The sequence below is a fragment of the Molothrus ater genome, chromosome 8 (assembly GCF_012460135.2).
Source record: "Molothrus ater isolate BHLD 08-10-18 breed brown headed cowbird chromosome 8, BPBGC_Mater_1.1, whole genome shotgun sequence".
NCBI classification, from domain to species: Eukaryota; Metazoa; Chordata; class Aves; order Passeriformes; family Icteridae; genus Molothrus; species Molothrus ater.
Window position 1 is genome coordinate 35,611,206 of NC_050485.2, and position 26,700 is coordinate 35,637,905.

A 26,700-nucleotide genomic window follows, 5' to 3' on the forward strand; every position below is an offset into this window, starting at 1 on the left:
AAAGGACCCAGAGCCCTCTGGTGATGGTGATCCCAAAGGACCCAGAGCCCCTTTGGTGATGGTGATTCCAAAGGACCCAGAGCCCCTTTGGTGATGGTGATCCCAAAGGACCCAGAGCCCTCTGGTGATGGTGATCCCAAAGGACCCAGAGCCCCCCTGGTGATGGTGATCCCAAAGGACCCAGAGCCCCTTTGGTGATGGTGATTCCAAAGGACCCAGAGCCCCTTTGGTGATGGTGATTCCAAAGGACCCAGAGCCCCTTTGGTGATGGTGATTCCAAAGGACCCAGAGCCCCTCTGGTGATGGTGATTCCAAAGCCCAGCTGTGCCTCAGCCATTTCTGAGGGACCCAGAGCCCCTCTGGTGATGGTGACTCCAAAGGACCCAGAGCCCCTTTGGTGATGGTGATTCCAAAGGACCCAGAGCCCCTCTGGTTATGGTGATCCCAAAGGACCCAGAGCCCCTTTGGTGATGGTGATTCCAAAGGACCCAGAGCCCCTTTGGTGATGGTGATTCCAAAGGACCCAGAGCCCCTTTGGTGATGATGATCCCAAAGGACCCAGAGCCCCTTTGGTGATGGTGATTCCAAAGGACCCAGAGCCCCTCTGGTGATGGTGATTCCAAAGGACCCAGAGCCCCTTTGGTGATGATGATCCCAAAGGACCCAGAGCCCCTTTGGTGATGGTGATTCCAAAGGACCCAGAGCCCCTCTGGTGATGGTGATTCCAAAGCCCAGCTCTTCTGGCACTGAGCCATTCCTGAGGGACCCAGAGCGGGGAGGGGCGGCCATGGCCGGGGCGGGGCTCACCTGACGGCCCCGCCCCCGGAACGGCCCCGCCCCGCGGATGCCGGAGCGCGGCTCGGCCGCCAGGTGGCGCCAGGTGCCGGTCCCGCCCCCAGCCCGGCCCCGCCCTTCCCAGGCAGACCCCGCCCCTCCCGGCCGCGCCCCGCCCCGTTCGGCCTCGCCCCCGCCCCGTCCCACGCACGTGCCCGGTAGCGGGGCGGGGCCGTGACGCCATGGCCGGCGGCGGGGCGGGGCCGTGACGTCAGGCGCGGCGGCGGCGGCGGGCGCTCCGTGAGGTCACGGCCCAGCGGCCCGGCCCAGCGGCCCCGCCGGCAGGGAGCGGCGGGAGCATGGCCGAGCCCGGGGCGGCGGCGGCGGCGGCGGCGGGGGACGCGGCGGGGGCGCCGCCGCCGCGGGTGGGCGCGTGGGTGCCGGTGCTGGTGGAGCAGATGGTGAACGACACGCTGGTGGTGACGCTGAGCTGCGGGGAGCGGCGCTTCACCGGCGTGCTGCTGGACTGCTCCAAGAGGTGCGGCCGGGGATGGGGGCACCGGGACCGCGGCGGGGAGCGGGGCCGGAGCGGCGGGGCCGCGCCGCCCCCGCGCCCTTTGTTCGGCCGGGCGGGACAAAGCGGCGGGGTCGGGACCGGCCCGGGGCACGCGGCGGGGGCGGAGCGGTGCCCCGGACCGGCCGCCGCCCCGCACGTGGCCCCGGGGAGCGCGTCCCGGCCCCGGACCCCCGGCCCTTCCGGTCGCAGCCCCCGCGCCGGTCGCTGCCCTCGGCGGCCTCTCCCCGCGCGGAGCTCCCCGAGCTCCCCCTGCCGAGCCCCCCCCCAGGTCCCGGCCGGGCCCCGGCGCCGGGCGGCGGTTCCGGGGGGTCCCGCGGGCTGTGGCCGCAGCAGCCCCGGCGCTGCCCGAGTTCTGCGGAGCCGAGCGGGGCATTATCTCGGAGCGGGGGCATCATCTCGGAGCGGGGCCCGCGGGCTGGGCTCCGCACCGCGGGCACCTCGTGGTCACTCCCACCTGCCCGGCTCTGGAGGTGGCTGTGCTCGCGGCGGGGCCGGGCGGCTGTCCCGGGCAGGGCCGGCTCTCCTGTGAGGAGCAGGTTTGGTTCTGGGTGCTGGGTAAGGGACAGATCCGTGCTGCGTGGGAGCACAGCAGCCTCACCTCTCTGATCCATCCTACGAGATGTGCGGAGCAGGAGTTCTGAGCTTCATTTTTGTCATTGATTTAGTTTCACATGGCTATCCCAGAAAATTGGAGTCAGATTTTCAAACGCATTCAGGCACCTAATGCTGTGCAGAGCCCATAAACCCATCCTGGAGTCTGGTCCCAGCCTGAGCAGTTGGTGTCCCTCGAGCGCCCTAAACCATCTCTTTCTGCCTTCTCACATTTCAGTTGTTTTCCTCTGCAGTGACACTTCTTTCACCTGTTTTTTTTTCACCCTAGCCTTTCTCCATTATTTTTCTTCATCTTGTTTCCTCCCTTTGCTCCTAGTGGGTCCAAGAAACAACCAGACGGGTGTTTTCCCCAGGCTTTGAGGCAGCTCTGCAGCCCCGTGCTGCCGCAGCCCTGCGGGTGGTGACACTGGCTGGGAGGCAGTGGGGGCCCGCTGAGCACTGGGGCTGTCCCCGAGGGTCAGTGCTCGTTCTGTGGCTGTCCCCTGGTGCTGCACCCTGCCTGTGGTGGTGCTGAGTGCTGGCTGGGCATGGCGGGCAGGGAGGGGTGGTGGCCAGCACAAGGGGAGAGCCACGGCCCCTGCTCCTCTGCTCGTGGCTCTCGGGAGGGGACTCTGTGTGAGGCAGGACCCTGGGGACTTGGAGCAAGCACTGCAGTCATGCCAGGTCTGGGGTGTGGAGGGGAGGAGAGATCTCGTTCATCCTACAGCAGAGCACAGGAGTCGGCCTGGCAGTGGCTGGAAGGTGAAGGTCAGGATGTGTCCCAAAGGCAGCAGGAATTTATCCACTTGGTGCTGAGCTTGGAGTGCCTGCAGTGGGTGTGTGGCAGAACTGTTTCTCCTCCTCCTGCTGCCTGGCTGATGGAGCTGTGTCCCACCAGCTTGTCCCTGTGCAGGGGTCACCCATGCTCTGCCTGTATTTGTACCTCCTGGGAGATGGGACTGGCAGGAGAGGAGCCACCAGAGCAGGCTGTTAGACCTGCATAGAAAGAGGAGATTACCCCAAAAAGGAAGGAGGGCCTGTATGGTGATTCTTCAGCTTTCTTTTGTGGTTTAAAGTGGTTTCAGCATCTCACAGTAGATGAATCTGTTTTCCTTAGTTGTGGCTGCTCCGTCTCTGAAAGTGTTCAAGGTCAGCTTGGACAGGGCTTGGAGCAGCTTGTCTAACAAATGACATCCCACCTCAGGGCAGGAGAATTGGAACTCCTGGATGACTTTTAAGGTCCCTTCTAACACAGACAATGTGTAATGCCTTGTGCACCTCTCCTGAGCTGTAGCGAGTGCTGTGTGGTGCTGAGCAGGAGGAAGGCCTGCCACCCTGAGCACCCAGGGCACTCCTGGCCATCCAGGTCCTGGCTGGACGCCTCTGGTGTTCTGCCACAAAGGCAGGTGCAAGTTTGAACCCAGACTGCCTGCCCGGGTGTGCAAGGGCTCAGTCCATGGGCAGCAGAACTGCCTGCCCGTGCCCTGCCTGTGCCCTGCCTTTGCCCTGCCCGTGCCCTGCCTGTGCCCTGCCCATGCCCTGCCTGTGCCCATCCCCTGCCCATGTCCTGCCTGTCCCCTGCTTGTGCCCATCCCCTGCCTGTGCCCTGCTTGTGCCCGTACCCATCCCCTGCCTGTGCCCTGCCTGTACCCATCCCCTGCCTGTGCCCTGCCCGTGCCCATCCCCTGCCCATGCCCTGCCCATGCCCTGCCTGTGCCCGTGCCCATCCCCTGCCCATGCCCTGCCTGTCCCCTGCTTGTGCCCATCCCCTGCCTGTCCCCTGCTTGTGCCCATCCCCTGCCCGTGCCCTGCCTGTGCCCATCCCCTGCCTGTGCCCTGCCTGTGCCCGTACCCATCCCCTGCCCGTGTCCTGCCTGTCCCCTGCTTGTGCCCGTGCCCATCCCCTGCCTGTCCCTTGCTTGTGCCCATGCCCATGCCCTGCCTGTGCCCTTTCTGCCCCCTGCACCTTTGGGAATGGGGGGATGTTGGGAGCAGTCATGCCTGACCTTCCAGCTGCTGGGGAATTATTTGCAGAGAAAGTGCTCGTGTCCCTTCCTGCCCCAGCCTGGATGATGCAGCAGCACCAGGGCCTGCCCAGTGACTGGCAGTTATTTGCTTCCAATAAACTGGCTCTACTCAGAGTGAGCTCCATAGTGTGTATGCTCAAGTAGAGATTTAAATGCTGCCACCGTGTTTCTGATAACAAGATTTGGTAGTTTTGCTGCAATTGAACTTACTTTAAAATTTGGGGTTTAATTATACAGGGGTATAAATAAAGGAGGATGGCATCTCCTGGATCAGGCAGAGACTGGATTGAGGCAACCAAGTCCAGTTGGCTGCAGCTGCCCCAGAAAGGGGGATTACAAGCAGGGTGAAATCCCATCAGCAGTATTTCCTGCTGCTTTAATCACAGAATCCCAGAATGGCTTGGATTGCAAGGGACCTTAAAGCTCATCCTGTTTCACCCCTGCCATGGCAGGGACACCTTCCCCTGTCCCAGGTGCTCCCAGCCCCATCCAGTCTGGCCTTGGGCACTGCCAGGGATCCAGGGGCACCCTGTGCCAGGGCCTGCCCACCCTCCCAGGGAGCAATTCCTGCCCAGGGTCCCATCCATCCCTGCCCTCTGGCCGTGGGAAGCCATCCCCCCTTGCCCTATCCCGACAGGCCCTACTGAGAAGTTTGTCCCCATCTTTCTGACAGGCCTCCCTGCTGAACTGGTGCCTGGCACAGGCTGACAGCTGGGGAGGGCATGGCTTGGGGTCTGTGGGCACGTTCTGTGGCACAGAGGCTGTGTCCAGCCCACTGGGGTTACAGGGTGCTGGTGCACTAATGCCACAGGCACAAACCATCCTGTGAGTGACCCTTTGGGTGCTCCACTGCTGCCAGGTGAGGAGCTCCATGCCACTCTGGGGGGTTTGGTGACCTGAACAAGGGGAGTGGGCTTCTGTCTACACGAGGAGCAGTTTTCTGTTGTGACCAAGTCATGCAATCTCACTGCATAAAATAATCATAATTTACAGCCATCATTTCATTCAGAAATGGCCTCACTTTGGCGTATGAATGGTGCCGACGTCTCAGTCTGGCGGTACAGACTGTACTGGCTTTCTGGGTTGTCATTTAAAGACACCTACATTCTTGGTTGTCTCTGTTTAAAAAAAGCCTCTTGGAACAAAAATATTTTGTTCCAAATTACGTGATTTCAACAGCTTAATCCTTTCCCAGTTAAACTGTCATTTAACAGCAGGTTGTTGCACTTTTTCAGTAATTCCCTTCAGTAACTTCCCCCCTTCAGGGGAAGGACTTTAGAGGCTCCTCTCCATCGGGAAACCCATGGCAGTGGCTTTGTGCTGCTCTTGGTGAGAGGTGTGGCACAGAGCGGATGCCTTCAGCTCCTCTTCAGTGCTCTCTGTAGCATTTACCAAAGTGTCCCCCTCTGTGACACTGCCAAGACACTCCTCCCTTGCCTCAGGAAGGGTCCTTCCTTCTGGTGGTTGGAAAGAAAGCCATGGCTGGCAAGGAGGGGAATGGAAATGTAGCATCCAAAGCCCACTCGTATTTTGGTCTGTACCTGTTCTCCATTCCTTTGTCTCTTCTTGGTGGCTCTCCTATACAACATTTTGTTATTATTAAGAAGGCCCAGGTGCTTCACTGACAGTGTGGTCTCTGCAGAAGTGTCTCTGGAGAGCCAAGGCAGGGAGCTTGCCCAGTCAGAGTCAGTGTTTCAGGGCAGAATCTGTCCCAGTGCTGTGTTAGTGTAATATTTCTAATGCCAGGCCAAGGGCATAAATTCATACATTTTGGAGACACGAATTGGAGTTGTGAGTTTCAGCATTTCAGAGGATTTGCTTTTGCCAATATCCAGGCAAGATACTGTGTCCGGGCCTTGGTGGCCTGTAATGAGACTTGGCATTGAAGGACAGAGTATCACCATTGTTAACAACCCTGCTGTTCTGGAGGAGCCGTGGGCGCCTGATGTTACCAAATGGAGCTGAATATGGAGAGACTGAGGAAGAGGAGCAGGGCTGTGTCTTGGTGAACCTGTGCAAGTTATCCACCCAATTCAGGGTGTTCAGGTTTAGAATGAAAAACTGGAAAATCAGCCATGCATCTGCAGTGAGAAGAAGGGCAGTTTCATAGCTCCCTAGGCTAATCCAGATCACATCCCTCCTCTCGCCTTGCCAGCCTGCTGATGCAGTAAACTGCTTTGTGGGATAAAACTTACAACTTCTTAGAACAAAACTTTGTGCAGAGTTCATAGAAATAGAGGTTTTGATCCTCTGCCTTTTCTGGGAGAAGAGTAGGATGCCTTGCTGGATTTCTGCACTGTTGTTATTTTTTTCAGTGGCAGAATTGGCTGCTTGATCGTAAAAGTCAAGAGAAAGTGTTGGGTTCTCAGTACTGAAACTGTGGGATGGCAGGATCTTTTGGCTTCCCAGAGAAGCACCTCTCAAAGCTTCTGACTGTGTTTCTTTCTCTCCCCATCCTTCTCGTCCCAACTTAGGTCTGGATTGTTCTGTCTGCCATCCTCCTTCCCGAAGCACGAGGACCCTCCCGCCGGTGCCTGCGCTACCGGAGCCGCTGAGGGCAGGGGAGCCATGGAGGAAAAGGGAGCCACGGAGGGCAGGGGAGCCACAGAGGGCAGGGGTGCCACCGAGGCCAGGGGAGCCGCCGAGGCCAGGAGTGCCTCCGAGGGCGATCCGGAGCCGCGCCCCGCCGGCCCCCAGCCCGCCGAGGAGCCGCTGCCGCCGCTGCTGCCCGCGCCGGGCAGCCTGCCGCCCTTCCCGCCCTACTTCGAGGGAGCCCCGTTCCCCCGGCCCCTGTGGCTGCGGCACACCTACAACCAGTGGGTCCCGCAGCCGCCGCCGCGGACTATAAAGAGGACGAGGAGGCGCTTGTCGCGCAACAGGGACCCGGGCAGGCTCATCATGAGCACCATCAGGCTGCGGCCCAGGCAGGTGCTCTGCGAGAAGTGCAAGAACACGCTGAACCCCGAGGATGCCGACGCGCCGCGGCAGAACGCCAAGACCAGGAGGAAGCTGAGCATTCAGGACAAGGAGCAGAAAAAGCACGGCGACTCTGACTACGTGGAGAAAAGAAACAAAAGAGAGAGGAGGGAGGATGACAAGTTTTCTGGGGAACTGGTGCATCGAACGCCAGTTATAAAAATATCCTACAGTACTCCGCAAGGGAAAGGTGAAGTGGTAAAAATCCCTTCCCGGGTTCATGGCTCAGTCAAACCGTTCTGTCCGGAGCCGGTGCTGCAGAACGGAGCCGGGGACCAAGAGGAGAGCAAGGACTCTGAACAGTGTCGACAAACCAAATGTTTAATGGACAAGTCAGCAGGCAGCCAGCTTGCTTCCATTCCAAAACTGAAGCTCACACGGCCAGTGCATTCCAGCGTGGATGTCCCACCCCCAAAGATACGGCTGAAGCCCCATCGCATCAACGATGGTGAGAGCGTTTCAATCTATAAGGCAGAACTGATTGACGAAATCAATGTCCTCCAGAACAGCAGGGAGTCCAATCCCGGAGCGTTTTACAATGAAGAGTCTGCTGACAGAAGTTTAGCTGAGATGTCTTCAGGCAGTTCAGGTGAAGATGATGACTTCAAAAGGTTTCCCCAGGGTAAAGATGGACATGATAACTTGGCTTTCCTCATGAATTACCGTAAAAGAAAAGCAGATTCTTCTAGTTTATCAGTGTGTAGCAATGACAGTCTAGATGAATCCAAGTCTTCTAGTTCAGAAGTGACATCACCAGAACTGTGTGACTTTTTGCCTGGTGATGATGCCTCTGTCTCTTCATCTTCAAAAGATGAGCGTAAAATTGTGCCACCACTGACAGTTAGACTGCACACCCAGAGTGTGTCTAAATGTGTTACAGAAGATGGAAGGACTGTTTCAGTGGGGGATATTGTCTGGGGTAAAATTCACGGGTTTCCGTGGTGGCCAGCACGTGTTCTTGACATAAACCTCAGCCAGAAGGAAAACGGGGAGCCTTCGTGGCGAGAAGCTAAAGTGTCATGGTTTGGTTCTCCGACCACCTCGTTCTTGTCTGTCTCAAAACTCTCTCCTTTCTCGGAATTTTTCAAACTGAGGTTTAATCGCAAGAAGAAGGGCATGTACCGGAAAGCCATCACGGAGGCTGCAAAGGCAGTCAAGCACCTGACTCCAGAAATACGAGATCTCTTAACACAGTTTGAGACATAACTTTGCCTCCAGTATCAGGTGAGTGATCGCTACACTAACGCTTGCCATCGAAAGCCTCCTGGTGCTTTTTTAATCTGTATTCCACTATCTGTTTGCATTTGTTTTTCCATTAAATCTGAGATTGGCAATTGTGACATTTACATGCTTGGCTGTTAGTTGGTGGGGGTAATTTCAGAGGTGGTGAGGAGCTTAATTCCAAACTCTTTTGGGGGCCATGGGAATTGGAGCTCCTCTTCCCAGAGGGAAATGCAGGCCAGGCAGGACACTGTGAGGAAGCAGCCTGTTCAAAGAACTGAAAAATCTGGAGCTGTGTGCCTGGAAGACTTAACAGCTCCTAGGCTTTCAGTTTCCTTGGGTCAAAGAACTAAAACTTTCACTGGAATAAAGATGACATTTATTATATGTATGTACTGGTGCCCAGCAGTTACCTGTAACAGTTTAGGACCCCTTTGCTCCCCTCCTTCTGATCCCTCTGGTTTGGATTTCTTATGAAAGCCCTTTACAGCTCCTCAGAATGATTGTACCAAAAACTGTCTTTGTGGAACAGTATTTCAATATCTCTCACAGTACTTGGGGTTTGGTTTGTACCTAAATTTTCAGTGTTTCTCTGGGGAATGGCCTAGATCAAATGACATTCCTTTGGGCATCACATCTGTGTGAGGACATTAGGTGGGAGTGGAAACGTGAGAGCTGATTCTTTGTAATGGATGGATTTCCCTTTCTCATCAAACAGTCTGCCTGGGATGAAAATTTGGTGCCTAAAAATACAGGATGTGGCATGACTGGGAATACAAGTTCATGGGAAAATCCAGTGACTTGGATGAAACCTGGAATCATTTCACAACCTTTCTGTCATCACTGTCCAGACAAGAGCTCAGCTGGGATGGTATTAGACAAGGGGGGATTAACTTTTGTCGAAAACCAGAGGTTTCACTGGGAAGAGCCTTGAGTCAAAGGCCATGCTTTCTGCAGTGTGGATCCTTGTGTTGTCCCCTGAATGCTCTGCTCTGTTTCATGCTTGAAGGACTCTGTGAGCAAGCCAGGGTTGCTCCTCTGGACTCTTCATTATCTGAACTGTCATAATGCAGTGGGACTGGGATGGTCAGTGCTCATGTAATCCTGATGGGAAAATGGGATTTTTTTCATATCCTGTCATGGGACTTCACCCCTTGCTTGAGTGTGATGAAGGACTTGCTTTGCTTGGGTTATGACTCCATCTCAGCAAGCCTGGCTGGAGTAAATAACCAGAGCATGACATATTCATGCTGTGTGCTCAGGGTGTCTGCACAACTGCAGCAGCAACATTTCAGCTTCCTTCTTGATCTTGCCCGTAAAACTGCTGCTTAACTCTGGCTAAGGACTTTATTATATCAGGAGTGTTTGGATTGGACCCAAATTCCTATTAGCTAGATCAGGAGTATAAATAAACCTGCTGCCCAGAATGTACTGTCCTTGCCAGTGGAAGAGTCCTGGCCAATCCATGGCTCCTGTCTGGACAGTGCTCTGGTTAAAGGAGCAGCAAACTTCATTCTCTGAGCTGTCTTCAGTGTGTGTGTGAGCAGTTGGGGACAAAGGGGAGGAGTGTCACCATCGTTCCTGACATCTGTCCTCGCCCCTGTGGGTCCTGGGCGGGCTGGCATGGCCCAGCTGCAGGAGAAGGGACAACTTGAGGAAGCACCTAATGCTCAGATCAGACAGATTGGCTGTGCCTGTCAGTCCATGGGGAGGGGGAAGGCTGTGGCCAAGAGGAGTCCCGAGCCCAGAGCTGGAAGTCAGAGTGGGAGGATGCTTGCTCCCCACGTGTCAGCCTGCAGAGAGCACTGGCTGTGGCCCCAGCAGGACCTGGCCAGGGTGAGGGCACAGGCTGCAGGGCAGGGCCTCCAGCAGGAGCTCCAGAGACACGATGGGATCTGAGCTACAGGCACACAGCAGGTCTGTAAACGGGGGAAAGAAGAACACCTGGAGAACACGTGGATAAGAAAATCATGGGATGGCCTGGATCAGACCAAAACTTTCCTTCCCTCTGTGCTCTTCAGCCAAACCTCTGCATGTGCATATGGGTATATACATTTAGCAGATACCACTGTTTTGTTGGCCTCCTTCAGCTGGCTTTCCACAGGGGATTTCCTGCCTTGCGTGTCTGAGCTGAGCTGCCAGCACAGTCTGCCAGGCTGAAGACAACATGACTGTTGGATAAAGAACTGCAAAACTAGAAAAGCAGAACTACACAACTGCCTGTGTTCCACATGTCACATTTACCTAGTTTCCCAATTAGACCAGCCTGTCTGGAGTTTTGGTACATCACTTATAAAATTGCTCATTATTTCAGAGAATTGTCTGTACCTAATTCTCTCCTTGCAGGAGCATTGAATTTTGTTGCTTTCCTTGATTTTCCACAAGGTAGAACTGAAATGTTTCCTTCAGCTGCTCATTCACTGTCCTTTCCTGAAGGATGGCATGAAAGGGTTTGGGCTGGAAGGGACCTTGAAGTCCATCCCATTCCACCCCCTGCCATGGCAGGGACACCTCCCACTGTCCCAGGTGGCTCCAAGCCCATCCAGCCTGGCCTTGGGCACTGCCAGGGATGCAGGGGCAGCCCCAGCTGCTCTGGGTAACCTGGTAATATTGCATGGGAACACTATAAAATCCATCATGCTGGGGCTTCACCACAGTGGCACAAAGGTTTTTGTCGTCAGGAGTCCATGAAGTGGCTTCAGCCCTGACACTGCTCCTGCTAATCCTGGCCACAGCAGAAGTTTGTCACTGGTGGCACTTTCTATGGTGAAACTTTCTGTCTTCTGGCATGTGATGTGTTCTGCAGAGGGTGGCTACTGGAAAAATGTACAAACGCTGCAGGTCATCTGTGGATGCACAAAACTGGAAAAATTTGATTTTTTTTTTTTTTCTTTTAACTTGGTTTGAGTTGGAAAAGCTGGTAGGATCACTTCTGTTACTGCTTTGTCCTTGGGGTTTCTTTGCAAGGAAAGTACTAGTCAGGTAATGACAGGGTTTTAATTAAGTAAAACAAGTTTCTGGAAAAACAACAGGCAGAATAGCAGCCTGTAGAACTCAAACTTGTACGACTTGGTTTAGAGCAGTGCCAGGAGAGACATGTCTGCTCAGCATCTTCTGGGGCTGCTCTGTGGCTTCCCTGGTGTGTGGCACCAAGGAGCCAGCTCAAGGCACAAGGAAGGCAGTGCCCTGGCTTGGAGTGACAGATGCTTGCTTCTCCCTTTATTCTTCCTGTCTGTCCCTGTCCCCAGGCTGTGACTGTGGAACCATTCAACTTGCAGATAGTGAAGGCTTTCATTTTAACTGCTATGAGCTTAACAGACCCTCAGTGTCAGTACATCAAGCCACCCATCACACTGCTCCTGTGTGCAGCAAACTCAGAGCTGGCTGCATGCTCACTGTCTATAGAAACCACTAATGTAAAACCTGGAATATCACGTTGTGACTTCACCTTCAAAGGTGTTCAGGGCTCTGTGTGTCCAGCCAGTGCTGCTGCCAGCAGCTTGTGAAACAGCATAAATCACTCCACAGCTGTATTTTCTAACACACCTTCCTGGTCTCATGGAATATTTCAGCGCAGAAGATGAATGCTTGAGATTTTTCTTGCCCTGCTTTCCAGATGCTTCAGTCCACTAAAACCAGGCATCCAACTTAATTACTGTTTCACAGTCTTCCTGCTTGGAAGTCAGCGTCTCTGCATGCTAATACAAGGTGGGAGAGCAAGTCCAGAATAGGCTGTGCTGCATTTTTGTGTGCCCAGCGCTGATGGTTGGAGCTGCACGTTGGGTGCCATCCTGCTGATCTGCCCGTTCCAAAAGCACTTGCCTATTGTGCCCAGGGGCTGCCCTGTCCTGGCAGCGTGGCCCCTCTCCATCCCCTCTGCTCCAGGCGTTTTCTTTGGAAATGCCACCGGGCCATACATTGTGCTATTTCTAACTGCACCTGCGCCGGTGCCCGGACTGCGATCGGCTTTCAGAGCTGTAACTTCAGCTGCTGCAGGAGATTGTATCCCCCAAGGGCTTAGCAGCTCCCTTGGGAGCACACCGGGCTGCTCCCGGCTCCAGCGGGAGCCTCGGGCCCTGCTGTGCCCTGCAGTGGCCAGGGCGGGTGGGTGTCCCCAGCAGTGTCACCCGCCCACAGTGCACCCAGTGCCTGTAGATCCACACGGGATCAAGGGCTGTGCCAGGGTCCCGGGGCAGGGAATGGGAGAGATGTGTGCACAAAGAACCTGGAAACTGGTTTCCCTGAAAGCTTACAAATAAAGTAAAAACAATTTCTCTATGTTTTCCTGAATTATGTTTATTTGCTTGTTTGATGTTTGAACTCAAGTGGAGGTGTTCGAATTGCAGCTACAATTCCCCTTTTCCCAGCAAGCTTGGAGAGCAGCAGGGTGGGAGCCAAGGGGCACCCAAGGGAGTTCTCTGGTCTCCCAGGCAGGCTTGGAGCTCGTCCTGCCCCTGTGGTGCTTAAGCAGGCGTTTGTGCAGTATTGAGCACCTCCAGGGTACACTCACAGAAAGGCTGCTTTGGGCCAGGAAGGAATGGGGGATTTTGGGAAACTTGGTGGTAGCTCTGTGTAAGGAAGGGTGCCTGTGCTCTGCAGGTGAGGAACAAACAGGATCTCCACACAGCAGCCGTGCACTGCTGATGGCACGTGAAGCTGCTTGGCTCATGGGGCTGCCTGACACAATGGGTGACACAAATTGTACTATCACAGATGGGTTTGGGTTGGACATGCCTTAAAGATCATTTTGTTCCACCCCTGCCATGGCCAGGGACACCTTCCACTATCCCGGGTTGCTGCAAGCCACATCCAGCCTGGTGCTGAACAATTGAATATTTCTCATTTTCATGTTCAGCTGTGAAAAGTGGGACTTTGATCCCAAGAATTGATGTGAAGGCTCTTGTTTTTCAGCCTTGATATGTTCTGTTTTATCCATAAGTTGCCATCAGTGGTGCTGGCACCAAGGTGAGCAGGAGTGTGTGGGCTGAGTGACAAGCTCTGCTCCTGCCTGTAAAAGGCTTATGGAGCTGCTCACCTGTGAGATGAGGTGAGCACGAGCTGGGATGTGCTGGTTTTGGCTGGGGTACAATTAGCTTTTTTCACAGGGATGGATTTGGGGCTGTGTTTTGGATTTGTGCTGAACACAGGGTTGATAAAATAGAGATGTTTTCGTTATTGGTGAACAGGACTTGCACAAAGCCAAGGCTGTTCCTGCCCCTCACACAGCCATGCTGAGGGTGTGTGGGAGGTTGGGAGGGGACACAGCCAGGACAGGTGACTCCAACTGGCCCAGGGCTATTCCAGTCCATATGATATCATACGTGGTATATAACATGGGGGGAAAAAGGAGGAAGGGGGGACATTTCGGGTGATGACATTTGTTTTCCCAAGTCACAGTTAAATGTGATAGTGCCCTGTTCTCCTGCCTGCCCATGGAAGCAGGGATTTAATTTCTTGTTTTGCTTTGTTTGAGTGTGCAGCTTTTGCCTTCCCTATTAAGTTGTCTATCCCAGCTCATGAGTTCTGCAGCGTTTGTGCTTCCAGTTGTGTCCCCGATCGCGCTGGTGAGGGAGGGAGCGAGCGGCTGCGAGGTTCTTGGCTGCTGGATGGGGCTATACCACCACATGGGGCCTGCTTTATTTTATTTAAATCTGCTTGCTGCAGCTGTTCTGTGTGCTCTCTCTACCTGTACAGAGCACATGGGCTCTGCATTAGCCAGATAATGAACTCTGCACATCCTGAGATTACATGCAGCTGAAATAGGCTTCTGGTGTCCGGCAGCAAGGGCACAGATGGGGTTTAATACCTCAGCTCCTGGAGGGCTCGTGCTCCTCATATCTACAGCCCTGTGCCCAGGGCTGCAGCTCTTCAGTCAGCCATGAGTGCTCCCTTGCTTCTCCCGGGGCTTTCTCTGCCTGAGCAGGAGCAGGAGCAGGAGCAGGAGCAGGAGCAGCAGGACCCTGCCACGGGCACTGGTGACAATGTCCCTCTAGTGTGTGAGGGCTGTGGCTCCTGCCCAACCCGAGGTGCCCGTGGGCAGCAGAAGGGTTCCCCTCCCTGCAGATGGATGCCCGTGCAGGTGGAGGTGCCCTCGGGCTCCCTGGTGCCAGAGCAGTTCCACGGGGGCCTGTTGTGCCCTGCATTAGTGGCCTCCTGGCCTGTCACTGCCCGGGTGGCTCTGGCAGGGAGGAGCTGGGCAGGTGGTAATGGAGCTCTTCCCATGAAGCTGATGAATTTCTGAAGGAGTGAATGCCTTCACTGATGTACCAGTTCCTGTTTCAGCTGCAATAGTCCGTGCTAGTGCAGGATCAGCCAGCCTGAGTTTCTTTATGAAGTACATTTCCTGTGTGCTCTCTGTACCCAAAGAAATGAGTTGTAGCAAATTACTAGTTTGACTTCCCTTGTGAGTGATGACTTGCTCTGTTTTGATGCACGCCAATAACCTGAGCCATTTACTCATCTGGAAAACAGTCCTTTCCAAAGGCAGAAACCCTCAGTGCAGGATTTGTCATAGGGATGCTTGGATGATAGAATTTGAGAGCTCCACTGTTGGAGAATGTAGCTGCCAGCCTGCTCAAGTCAGCTGGATTCTGTGCCTTGAGAGCTGGAGACAGTTCCAAAACCTCATGCAGTGGGCCAGAGATGGGGATCCCAGCTGCCACCCTTTCCTTCCTCCTGGGACAGGAAGGCATGGGAAGGAAGGACTTTACCAGCTGGCTGCTGGCAGCAGCCTCTCTGCATTTCCCCCAAAGAGAGATGGCTGGACAAACACTGGTTTGGTGACACTCAATTACAGCCTGCTGTTAATTGCTTTATGATTAGAAAATAATCCTCAGAATAAGCTGCTTGGGCACGCTTGGGGTGCTGCAGCCTCCAAAGATAAGTTGTCTTCTGCACTCTACTGCTGCTGCTCAATCTGGATTTATGAATGGCTTTATTTGATCCAAAACTTCATTTTTTAAATTATGAACAAGCACTTGTCTTCAGGGGAGCTGCCTTGGCTCTCCTTTGGACCCCCAGCTTAGCACGCAGGCTGTCCTGAGTCAGCCCACAGGTGTTGTGTTAGTTACATCAGCTGCTGCTCCATGCTGGAAGGGGGTTTTCAAACATAAATTTCTGAAGCTTTCCAGGGATGAAGTGAGAGCATACAAGGGGCTGTCACTGTGGCTCCTCTTGGACACATGAGAACTCCTGTGCATGCACAGGCACCAGGGCTCTGTCATGGGGTGGCCATGCCCCTCGAGCCGGGCTGCATTGCTGTGCAGGCACAGGTGCCCAGCCAGGCTGCATTGCTGTGCAGGTGCCCAGCCAGGCTGCATTGCTGTGCAGGCACAGGTGCCCAGCCAGGCTGCATTCATTGCTCTGCAGGCACAGGTGCCCAGCCAGGCTGCATTGCTGTGCAGGTGCCCAGCCAGGCTGCATTCATTGCTGTGCAGGCACAGGTGCCCAGCCAGGCTGCATTGCTGTGCAGGCACAGGTGCCCAGCCAGGCTGCAGAGCTGTGCAGGTGCCCAGCCAGGCTGCATTCATTGCTGTGCAGGCACAGGTGCCCAGCCAGGCTGCATTGCTGTGCAGGCACAGGTGCCCAGCCAGGCTGCATTCATTGCTGTGCAGGCACAGGTGCCCAGCCAGGCTGCAGAGCTGTGCAGGTGCCCAGCCAGGCTGCATTCATTGCTCTGCAGGCACAGGTGCCCAGCCAGGCTGCATTCATTGCTCTGCAGGCACAGGTGCCCAGCCAGGCTGCAGAGCTGTGCAGGCACAGGTGCCCAGCCAGGCTGCATTCACTGCTCTGCAGGCACAGGTGCCCAGCCAGGCTGCATTCATTGCTGTGCAGGTGCCCAGCCAGGCTGCATTGCTGTGCAGGTGCCCAGCCAGGCTGCATTCATTGCTCTGCAGGCACAGGTGCCCAGCCAGGCTGCATTCATTGCTGTGCAGGTGCCCAGCCAGGCTGCATTCACTGCTCTGCAGGCACAGGTGCCCAGCCAGCACAGGGACCGAGCTGCATGCCGAGGTTCCAGCATTCCAAGCCTAGGAGCATCCAGCTGTTTTAAAGCTGCCTGCTCTGTTGCTGGTAGCCCCAGCTTTCTGCTCCCACAGAATCCCTGATACTTGCCCTCAGGTAGTTCTGGAGCAGCTGAGGTTTGGCCCCTGTCCCCATGGAGGAGCCCTGTCTGCCCTGGCAGTGGCAGGACCCTTCCCTGGGACCTGTTTGACATCGTACTTCTGGTGTGATTCTTTCTTCCTCCCAGTGAGGAATCCCAAAGAATCCAGCCACCCAAGGGCTTGCTGTTACCTCCTCAGCCAGGAAATGCATTTTTTCCTGTTTAGACAAGATCTTCTCACTCTGTAATGTCTCTAAAGTGTCAGTGCTTTCAAAGCCACTTGAGGGATATTGTTCCAGGTCCCTGGGCCTCAGGAAGGTTTTCCTGGGTGTAAGGTGATAAACCTGCAAGTGAGATTGTTGTGTATTCTTGAAAGTCTCTCTGTTCATCAGAAGACAAATAGATTCTCCTGCAAGATTAGGTAAGAATTTATACTCTGTTGGCTGCAGGTAACAGAGCCCCGGGGTGAGACCTCCCAGTTTCTGCCAAATACTGAAAGAGTGTGTGAAACCTGATTGCAGCCCTTCTCTGGAATACAGCTTTTGGGACAGATGTTCCTGGGTATTGAATCAGCTCTTTGCATTCTGCATTGTGTGGGCAATGCTGAGGATCATTCTGGATGCTGAGTCTGAGTGAATCAGTGTCACTTTGGGTCCCCTGCCTGCAGAAGCAGTGCTGCTGCCATGTCAGCAGCTTTGGAGATGTGATCCTCTTCCTGTGTTTGGTGTTCTTGGTTCATTGTGCTCTGTAAGTCACAAACCTCAGCTGGGGGTGGTTTGAAGGTTTCTGATCTGCTCCTCTATGGTGTTAATGTTGTATGTCAGGAGCACAGATCCAAGCTGGTGTCTCCTGACTTCCAACTCAGCTGACATGGCACAGACGTAGGGCTGGTCATATTCTCGTGCTGCTGGAGCTGCATTGCCCTGGGAGCGAGGTGCAGTGATGCTCCTGCAGCTGGTCTGGGTGAGTGGAGGTGTCTGTGCCGTTCCCTCCCTTGGTTCTGTATCACCGAGTTGTTCCATGTGTCTTCTGGCTTCTTCCCTTGAAGCAAGTGGATTTTCCCCTGAACTCTTCCAGGGCTTCCACACTGTAGCCTGGCTGGGGCACTGCAGCCTGGCACTGCAGCTGAGCACTACAGCTGGGGCACTGCAGCTGGCACCACAGCCTGGCACTGCAGCCGGGGCACTGCAGCTGGGGCACTGCAGCTGGCACCACAGCCTGGCACTGCAGCCAGGGCACTGCAGCTGGCACTGCAGCCGGGGCACTGCAGCTGGCACCACAGCCTGGCACTGCAGCCAGGGCACTGCAGCGGGCACTGCAGCTGGGACACTGCAGCTGGGACACTGCAGCCTGGCACTGCAGCTGGGACACTGCAGCTGGGACACTGCAGCTGGGACACTGCAGCCGGGGCACTGCAGCTGGGGCTCTGCAGCCGGGCACTGCAGCCTGGCACTGCAGCTGAGCACTGCAGCCACAGTCAGCAGCTTGAGCACTTGCAGGTACTTAGAAAAGCTTCTGTATGGCTGCTCTCAAGGGGAGAATAATCCTATTTTGTAGATTGTGTTCGGAAAGTGGAGGCAGATGTTCTTCACGTGGCGCACTCTGTGGGGACTTGTGGCAGATTAACCTACAGTAACCCACCCGAACAGGGACTCCAGAGTCTTTAAGCCAGACCAGAGATTTATTATCATCTCTGAAATTCATATCGTGTCGGTCTTGGGGAAAATCCTGCTCTTCCTTTGGGTTTGTTAGGCTGGCAGCTTTCTTCCCAAGCTGCAGCCGCTGCTGGTTGTGCCTGCTGGGCCAGCTGGGAGCAGGAGAATTCCTGGCTATATTTAGAGGGAAGCCGCAGCGTGTGCCTTGCCGCTCTGTCTCAGTAACCTCTCCCTCTCTGCTTTTTCAAGGTAACAGAAGACGAGCACAGCTGTTCTCCTAGCGGGTCACCGAGCCTGTACCGCCCGGACGCGCTCCCAGGGGACGCAGGCGGCGCCGTGCGCACGGCACGAGGATGGGGCTCCGGGCAGAGCGTGCCACGGGACAGGTGACAGGTGACAGGGACACGGAGCTGGGAGGCTCTTCTGGCGCGAGGCAGGGAAGGCTTAAGGATATCTTACCCTAGAATGAGAATTTGACCAGTCGGACGGCAATGAACTAGGAGAACAGCAAAAACCACAACTCGGAATGTATTTATTACTTAAAAGTTAGCTATTCTTGATAAAATTCCCCAGATTATTGCTGCTGCTTATTTTACTTACAGATTTCACACACTTGTTAATTTTAAAGCTACCGAACTTTTATTCGATACTGTACCCTGAGAAATGTAATTGGGTCAGGACATGCAATAGAATGAAATCATTGTAGTGTCTTAAGTACAATGGACTCACTTTGTGTCTATTAAACCTTGGAAGATGTGCAACACACAACAGTGTGGCTCTCATTGCGTGTTAAAGCTTTCTCGTGTCGTTTACCGCAGAGCAGGAGAATCAGTGGTTCCAGGTACATGAACAAGCAGTGCTGGGGACTTGGATGTCCTTGGGTCCTCCCCCTGTGCTTTCCCAAGTCACCTGGAGGAGCAGCACAGCACGGCCTGGGCCTGCCCTTGCTGCATGCAGAGGGTTCATGCTCTGGCCAGGGAGGGAGTCCATGTCTGAACTGAACATGAGCATGCATATGAGCATGAAGTTGTATGTTCACACTCTGTGAGTGGGGCTTAAGGCCCTCTGAACACGTTGGACAGAAGGGTCCTCTCCTTACCCACGACCAAGAGGTGATGCATGATTCTGAACCAGCAACCAAACAGCTTTTTTTTGCCAAATTCAAATGGTTCACAAACTGGACAGTGACATATGGACAGGATTTTGGAGCTGTAACAGTTCATTTTTTGGGTTTGTGTTAGTCTACCCCTTCCTTGCATTCCCTCAGTCCAGAGACATTAATTTGAGGTGGTCTGTTGCCTCTGGTGCTGGAGAAAGCAGCTGAGAGTGTCCCTGCTCAGCACAGTGCTGTCTGTCTGTGGGAGGTTGCCTTGGAGCTGCAGGATCCCCGCACTGATCCTGTTCCTGTCAGCTGGACCTGCTGCAGCAAACACGGGATGAACTCTCGCTGAGTTGGGGCGAGCAGGTCGGAAATCACACAGGCTCGTGTTTTCCTGGTTTGTGCTGCTTCACACTGTGGTCTTTGAATGTCAGCAAGAGAGCTCAGAGCTTCCCGTTTCAGCAGCAAAGTGTCCCAAGGAGAGCTCAGCACCAAACCCCTTCTGCTGAGCCTCAGAAATCTGCATCACAGCAGCAGGAAGGCTGTGGTGTACAGCAGGAGATGGTGAACCAGGACAGCTGTTTCCCAAGGCCCATTTCGGTCACCTCTGCAAACAAATCAATGAGCCTTCCTGTTTTCCAAAAATAAGTGCAAGAAGGACAGCAGTATCTAGCAGGAGATGTGTTCCTGCACCTTGTGTGAAGCCTTTGTGCAGTGGGTGTTTACCCAGGCTGGCAGAGGTGCTCCTGTGCTGGGAGTGCTCCTGCTCCAGGAGGAACAGCCTTGCCTTTCTTAGCTCCGGCCTGTCTGGCCTCAGGGGCTCTCTGTGAGGTTTTTTCTAGCATCTTCTTGAGCTGGGCCTGGGCTGGCCTGATGGCTGTGAGGTGGTTTTTGTGTTTTCTGCTCACACAGTTGTGCACTGTACAAAATTCCTGCCCAAAAGTGCTGCCAAGCGTTTGGCTGTAGCATTACAGAGGGAGCTGCAGGGAGGTACAAGCAGCCTTCTGTTCACTTAAAAAATAATTTTAAAAGGCAGACGAGAATACCCAAGACCCTACTCCTCACTACTCCCAGGAAAAGCACCTGTCTGCTCCCTTCTCCAGTGAAGGGCTGCTCCATCTCACATGAGGAAAGGCTGCTCCAAGGCTGAAGGAGATGCCAAGGACAGTAGGTGAGTGTTGGCCACGTTCCTGAGCAGGCAGCCCATGGCACATGGGCACAATGAGCAGGCAGGAGCATTCTTCAGACCAGCTGTTCAGGCTCTGCTGGCTGTGAGGGAACTGTGTGATACCTCACACGTGGGGCCACTGATTTTCTCTGGGCTTGGGTCATGGGATGGCTTGGGAGGGTTTGCTCAGGGCCAGTGTCCATCCTGTAATCTGGGGTGGTGCCCAGGGTGGAGTTGTTTAGGAGATGTCCAGCTCTTCCCCACAGTCCCTGCAGTAAAGCCCCTGGTGCAGATCAGCCCTGCCAGCTGTGTCACAGCACTGTGGGAGCTGCTGGCCTTGCCCTCTGCCCTGTGGATGGGCACAGATTGGCACTGCCAGCTGTGCCTGTGGATGGGCACAGATTGGCACTGGTGGGAGCTGCTGCCTTGCCCTCTGCCCCGTGGATGGGCACAGATTGGCACTGCCAGCTGTGCCTGTGGATGGGCACAGATTGGCACTGCCAGCTGTGGATGGATGGGCACAGATTGGCACTGGTGGGAGCTGCTGCCTTGCCCTCTGCCCCGTGGATGGGCACAGATTGGCACTGCCAGCTCGTGCCCTCTGGCAGTGCTCTGCTCCTGCGGGCTGGGGGGCACTGAGTGCCTGTGTCCCTGCCAGAACCCTCCCCTGTCCTCCCCTGCAGGCTCCTGCTGTCCTTGCACCTGGGCGTGTGACATTCCTGACATTGCTGTGCCCTGTGGAGAGCAAACAATGGGCAGTTCCTGCCCTGGGCCCTGCTGCTGAGGGCTGAGGGGAAATGCCAGTGCCGGCAGGTTCCAGAGCTGGTTTGCTGCCCTTTGTGCCAAGGCTGGGCAGGGACCCTCCTCCAGAGAGCACTGAAAATTGGTCTGCCAGGTCTCCTTGTTTTCCTGTGGCCCTTGTGATGCCCACTGCTCTGACAGCTGTCTGTCTGTCTGTCTGTCTGTCTGTCTGTCTGTCCTAACACCAGCTTAAAGAATAAAAACGAGGAGTGACATTTCAGTGCTGCAGGTGAGTCACTGGATTTTTGACACCTTACTAAGATCTGCCACAGACAGTTCCAGTACAAACATGGTAACAGAAAATGGTGCTTGGGAGGCAGGGGAGTGCAGGGGACACAGGTCCTGCTAGGACTCAGCAGCTCAGAGCCAGAGGGGGGTTAAACCCCAGCCTTACACAGCACCAAACCTCAGCCCAGCACTGTGTGGGGGCTGCCAGAGCTGCCCCACTGCTCCTCGGTGGAAAGATGACTCAGGTTTTGGCAAGGCTGAAAGGATAAATCTCGTAGCAAATTGCTTCTTTGCCTTGGCCATTATGCGGATAAATGAAAATAATTTCTCAGCAAGTGCAAATGCATAAGCCAAGAGTACAGTGATGGTTCATTTCTTAACTGGTTTAAAAAACCTAGTGTGGAAGATTCTAAATATCACTTTTAATAATGTGAGGTTGGAATGGCTTAATTCAGTCTGTCACTGTGTCAGAGTAAAAGCTGGATTGGGTTAAAAACCTGAGTGTAACATTCAGGAATGGTGAGTGGTCTGCAGGATTCTCTGTGCTTCCCATCCAGTCCCACCGCCTGCCCCGGGCAGGGACATTTCCTCTAGACCAGGCTGCTGCAAGTCCCATCCAGCTTGGCCTGGAACACTTCCAGGCATGGGGCAGCCACAGTTTCCCTGGGCAAGCCGTGCCAGGGCCTCACCTCCCTCCCAGGGCAGAATTTCCAGTATCCCATCTGACCCTGCCCTCTGTCAGTATGAAGCCATTCCCCCTCGTCCTGGCCCTCCAGGCCCTTGGCCGAAGTCCCTCGCCATTATTCAAACCGATCAGGATTTTTTGTAATACAGCTTTTTGCTAATATTCTAAACCTATAGATTGATTACATTTTGGAGTCGTAGTGGGCAAACCATTGTAGCACCTGTTTGTCTTAACCTGTGACGTTTCCCTAAAGCTTCTCTTGCCTCTCTTCCAGCTTCAGGATTTCTGTTCTCTCTTTCCTCTTCGGGCACTTCCCAGGGATCCTGGGAAGCAGTTTTGCATTGATCTGTCCTGCTCACCTCACTGCAGTAATCCTTCCTCAGGCTGAAGTGTTCCTTCATGAGGAAATGGAGCTCTAAATGTGAAAATAGCTTTATCCTGGCAAAAGAGAAACCTGCTCTACTGGAATGTGGGAATTTTCTTATTTTACTAGGCCTTCAGATTATGTACTGTCCATTTTTTTATTCCTGCCTGTAGCAGAGGAGTTCCAAGCAGCCTCGGTGTGTTTTTCTCTGTGTCTCAGGATTTATGGCTCTGCTGTTAGGCCAGGGATTGACCTCAAGCATCAGTAGCCAGGTGGGAGTTGGGGTCCCCTGCCCCACACCTTTCTCATGCCTCAGCAGGGAGCCCGAGCCAGGGTGCTGGGCCATGCCTGTGACCATGACAGTGACTGTGACTGTGACCATGACAGTGACCGTGACTGTGACCATGACAGTGACCGTGACTGTGACCGTGACTGTGACCGTGACTGTGACCGTGACAGTGACCATGCCTGTGACCATGACAGTGACTGTGACTGTGACCATGACAGTGACCGTGACTGTGACCATGCCTGTGACCATGACAGTGACCGTGACTGTGACCATGACAGTGACCGTGACTGTGACCGTGACTGTGACCGTGACAGTGACCATGCCTGTGACCGTGACAGTGACCGTGACAGTGACCATGACAGTGACCGTGACTGTGACCGTGATAGTGACCATGACAGTGACCATGACAGTGTCCATGCCTGTGACCATGCCTGTGACCATGACAGTGACAGTGACTGTGACCATGACAGTGACCATGCCAGTCACCATGCCTGTGACCGTGACAGTGACCATGCCTGTGACCGTGACAGTGACCGTGACTGTGACCATGCCTGTGACCATGACAGTGACCGTGACTGTGACCGTGACTGTGACCGTGACAGTGACCATGCCTGTGACCATGACAGTGACTGTGACAGTGACCGTGACAGTGACTGTGACAGTGACCATGCCTGTGACCATGACAGTGACCCTGACAGTGACCATGCCTGTGACCGTGACTGTGACCATGACATTGACCATGCCTGTGACCATGACAGTGACCGTGACAGTGACCATGCCTGTGACCATGACTGTGACCATGACAGTGTCCATGCCTGTGACCATGACTGTGACCGTGACAGTGACCATGCCTGTGACCATGCCTGTGACCGTGACAGTGACCGTGACAGTGACCGTGACAGTGACCATGCCTGTGGCTGCCCTGGCTCCCTCATCCCGGCCTGTCCATCCCTGCCTGCACCCTGCCAGGCTCCAGCGGGGAGCCCCGCTCTGCCTGAGCTGGTCCATGGGCCTGTGCTTGAACCTGAGCTCTGGCTGCCCGGGAGGGACCAGCCTGGACACAGGGAATGTGTCCCCGAGCATCGCAGGGAATCGGGCATGGCCGCCCTCCTCTCCAGGGTGGCTCAGGCAGGCACCATTAAAGGGCAGCTTGCTTTAATCCACTCAAACGTCTGTCGTCTAGGGAAAATATTTCCTTTCTCCTAAACTCTTTTATTCTTAAGTGCATCTCATAAAACACAAAGTTGGGCAAGTTGTTTTTAAAGCAGATTTCTGAGGGAAAGCACATAAACTGCAAGCTGGTTTGCATTAGACACCAAAACCTGGAGCATTTGGCTTTGATAAGCGAGGCCCGACGTGGCTGGAAGCAGAAGGGAGCTGCACCAGGAATGCTGAGGGCAGCTGAGCTGGCTCCAGGCAGGGAGGGGCTGGATTTCCTTGGGGGAGTCCTCGGTGCCGCTGCAGTAACGCTGAAGGCCACCTTCAATGGCTGCAGGTGGCACGGGGACAAAGCCTTGGTCCCGAGGGGCGAGGGGTCCGGGCTGGGGGAGCAGGGGGCACGGCCATGCCAGGGCTGGAGCCGCTGCCAGCGCTCAGCCCCCAGAGCCCATCCCTCTCTGTGGGGTTTCCCAGTGTCCAGCCTGGAGCAGGGAAACCTTTGGGGCCAAGCCCCCTGAAATGCAGCATCTTCCTGTGTGCCTTTGCCCCCCGCTCGGTGAGGGAGTGTGCCTCGCTTGCCAGGGCAGGCAGGGGAGACACTGGCACACCCTGGGCTGGAATGGGGCTGTGCTGCTGCTGCTGCTGGCACAGCTGGCATGGGCATGGTGACACCAGCTCGCTCGGGCCACGTGTGCTGGCTGCTGATGGTGAAGGTGGCTCTCCTGCTGGACAGGCTTGGGCTGGGCACCAGGGCTGGTGGGGAGGAGAGTGGAGGGGACAGGCAGGGCAGCCCTGGTCCGGTGGGAGCTGGAGTGAGGGGTGCCAGCCCTGTAACCCCACATGGCACAGGGATGAGGGCACAGTGCGGGGTGCCAGCCCTGCAGCCCCACATGGCACAGGGCACAGGGCACAGTGCGGGGTGCCAGCCCTGCAGCCCCACATGGCACAGGGATCAGGGCACAGGGATGAGGGCACAGTGCGGGGTGCCAGCCCTGCAGCCCCACATGGCACAGGGATGAGGGCACAGTGCGGGGTGCCAGCCCTGCAGCCCCACATGGCACAGGGCACAGGGCACAGTGAGGGGTGCCAGCCCTGCAGCCCCACACGGGCACAGGGCACAGTGCGGGGTGCCAGCCCTGCAGCCCCACATGGCACAGGGATCAGGGCACAGGGATCAGGGCACAGGGATCAGGGCACAGTGCGGGGTGCCAGCCCTGCAGCCCCACATGGCACAGGAATCAGGGCACAGTGAGGGGTGCCAGCCCTGCAGCCCCACATGGCACAGGGATCAGGGCACAGGGATGAGGGCACAGTGAGGGGTGCCAGCCCTGTAACCCCACATGGCACAGGGCACAGGGCACAGTGCGGGGTGCCAGCCCTGCAGCCCCACACAGACACAGGAATCAGGGCACGGTGAGGGGTGCCAGCCCTGCAGCCCCGCACAGACACAGGAATCAGGGCACAGTGCGGGGTGCCAGCCCTGCAGCCCCACATGGCACAGGGCACAGGGCACAGTGCGGGGTGCCAGCCCTGCAGCCCCACATGGCACAGGGCACAGGGCACAGTGAGGGGTGCCAGCCCTGCAGCCCCACATGGCACAGGGATGAGGGCACAGGGATGAGGGCACAGTGAGGGGTGCCAGCCCTGCAGCCCCACACAGACACAGGGATCAGGGCACAGGGATCAGGGCGCAGTGCGGGGTGCCAGCCCTGCAGCCCCACATGGCACATGGCACAGGGCACAGTGAGGGGTGCCAGCCCTGCAGCCCCACACAGACACAGGAATCAGGGCACAGTGAGGGGTGCCAGCCCTGCAGCCCCACACGGGCACAGGACCCCAGGCTCTGGAGCACGGGTTCTCTGCAGAGGGGAGCTGGGTCTGGCTCTGCGGCTCCCGGCTGGCTGGGGTGGGGATCCTGCCTGCTTTGATTCTGCTGATGACTCTGCCCCCACGCCATCATTTCGCTGCACGGCGTGGTTGCAGAGCTGCAATGGCTCTGTGTGGTGTGGGTTTGCTGCTGGGTGTGAGCTAATGAGCAGCTGGGGATCAGGCTCTGCTGGTCCCAGCGCTGGCACCGCGAGGCAGCGCCCGCCTGTGCCACCGAGCCCTGCCTGGGGCCGGTGACCCATGGTGCTGCTGGCCAAAGGCACCACGGGCACCGATATCTGTATCAGCAAGGCTTAAATAGGAATCCTCATGTTACTGCAGCCTCCCCAAACCCTAATTATTTATCATTTCCACAGTTGAACCTCTGTTGCTAAAGAAAAATTGAATTTTCCCAGCGGCGCGGAGGCTTGGCTGATGAGTCACGGCGCTTCGTTAGCTAATCTTAGAGCCACTGTGAATTACTCACTGGCTGCTGATACAGAGTAGGCTGAGAAAATGCTCCTTTGGAGTGGATAATTTTGGAATTTGGGTCTCTTCCCTGGCAGGAGAGGGTGTGAGTGTGCGGGGGTTCAAAGCCATTATGTGGGTGCATGCTGGTCTCCCAAGGGGATCCTAACACATAAAAAACTCAGAGCCTGGGCTGCTTTCTCCAGTCAGATCCATGGGTGAATTTCAGTGTGTGAGGATGTTTTAAATTTGGAAATAACTCACTGTGAATCTGTGCTGAATTAGATGGGTCAGGTAGTTGGGGTAATGGCCCTGGTGAGAGAGGTCTGGGGAGGACAGGGTTTATTCTGGGAACATTAAATGTTGAAGTTGGTAATGGGGGAGCACAAAAGTGAGTTTGGGGTGGGATTCTTGGGGGTGTCCCATGCAGGGCCTGGAGATGGACTTGATGATCCTTGTGGCTCCCATCCACTGCAGGAGATTCTATGATTCTATGAATTCTGTAGTTTTTAGATTTTCTCTGGAGTTGATGTTTTCTTTCAAAGTCTCCCAAAAAAGTGTGTGTCTGAGGAAGCAAGATCACACATGTTCTCTGTGAAATGTGCCTGTTCCCCCTGGAAAACATGATGGGACCATGAACCCGAAATCCCTG

The 26,700-nt window shown here is 55.3% G+C and overlaps 1 protein-coding gene across 3 annotated transcripts; it reads left to right on the forward strand.

Moving 5' to 3' along the window:
- The first annotated feature begins 1,115 nt into the window (after positions 1–1,115).
- On the forward strand, positions 1,116–18,690 carry PWWP2B (PWWP domain containing 2B). Of its 3 annotated transcripts, none has more exons than XM_036385967.2 (3): positions 1,116–1,312; positions 6,444–8,169; positions 18,179–18,690. In XM_036385967.2, exons 1-2 carry the CDS (start codon positions 1,134–1,136, stop codon positions 8,149–8,151), a joined length of 1,887 nt encoding a protein of 628 aa, XP_036241860.1. In that variant the 5' UTR covers positions 1,116–1,133; the 3' UTR covers positions 8,152–8,169; positions 18,179–18,690. The 3 variants fall into 3 exon arrangements, with proteins under 3 accessions (XP_036241860.1, XP_036241861.1, XP_036241859.1); XM_036385968.2 differs by lacking the exon at positions 18,179–18,690 and adding an exon at positions 8,885–9,341; XM_036385966.2 differs by having other exon boundaries at positions 1,118–1,312; positions 18,172–18,690.
- Positions 18,691–26,700: the final 8,010 nt, after the last annotated feature.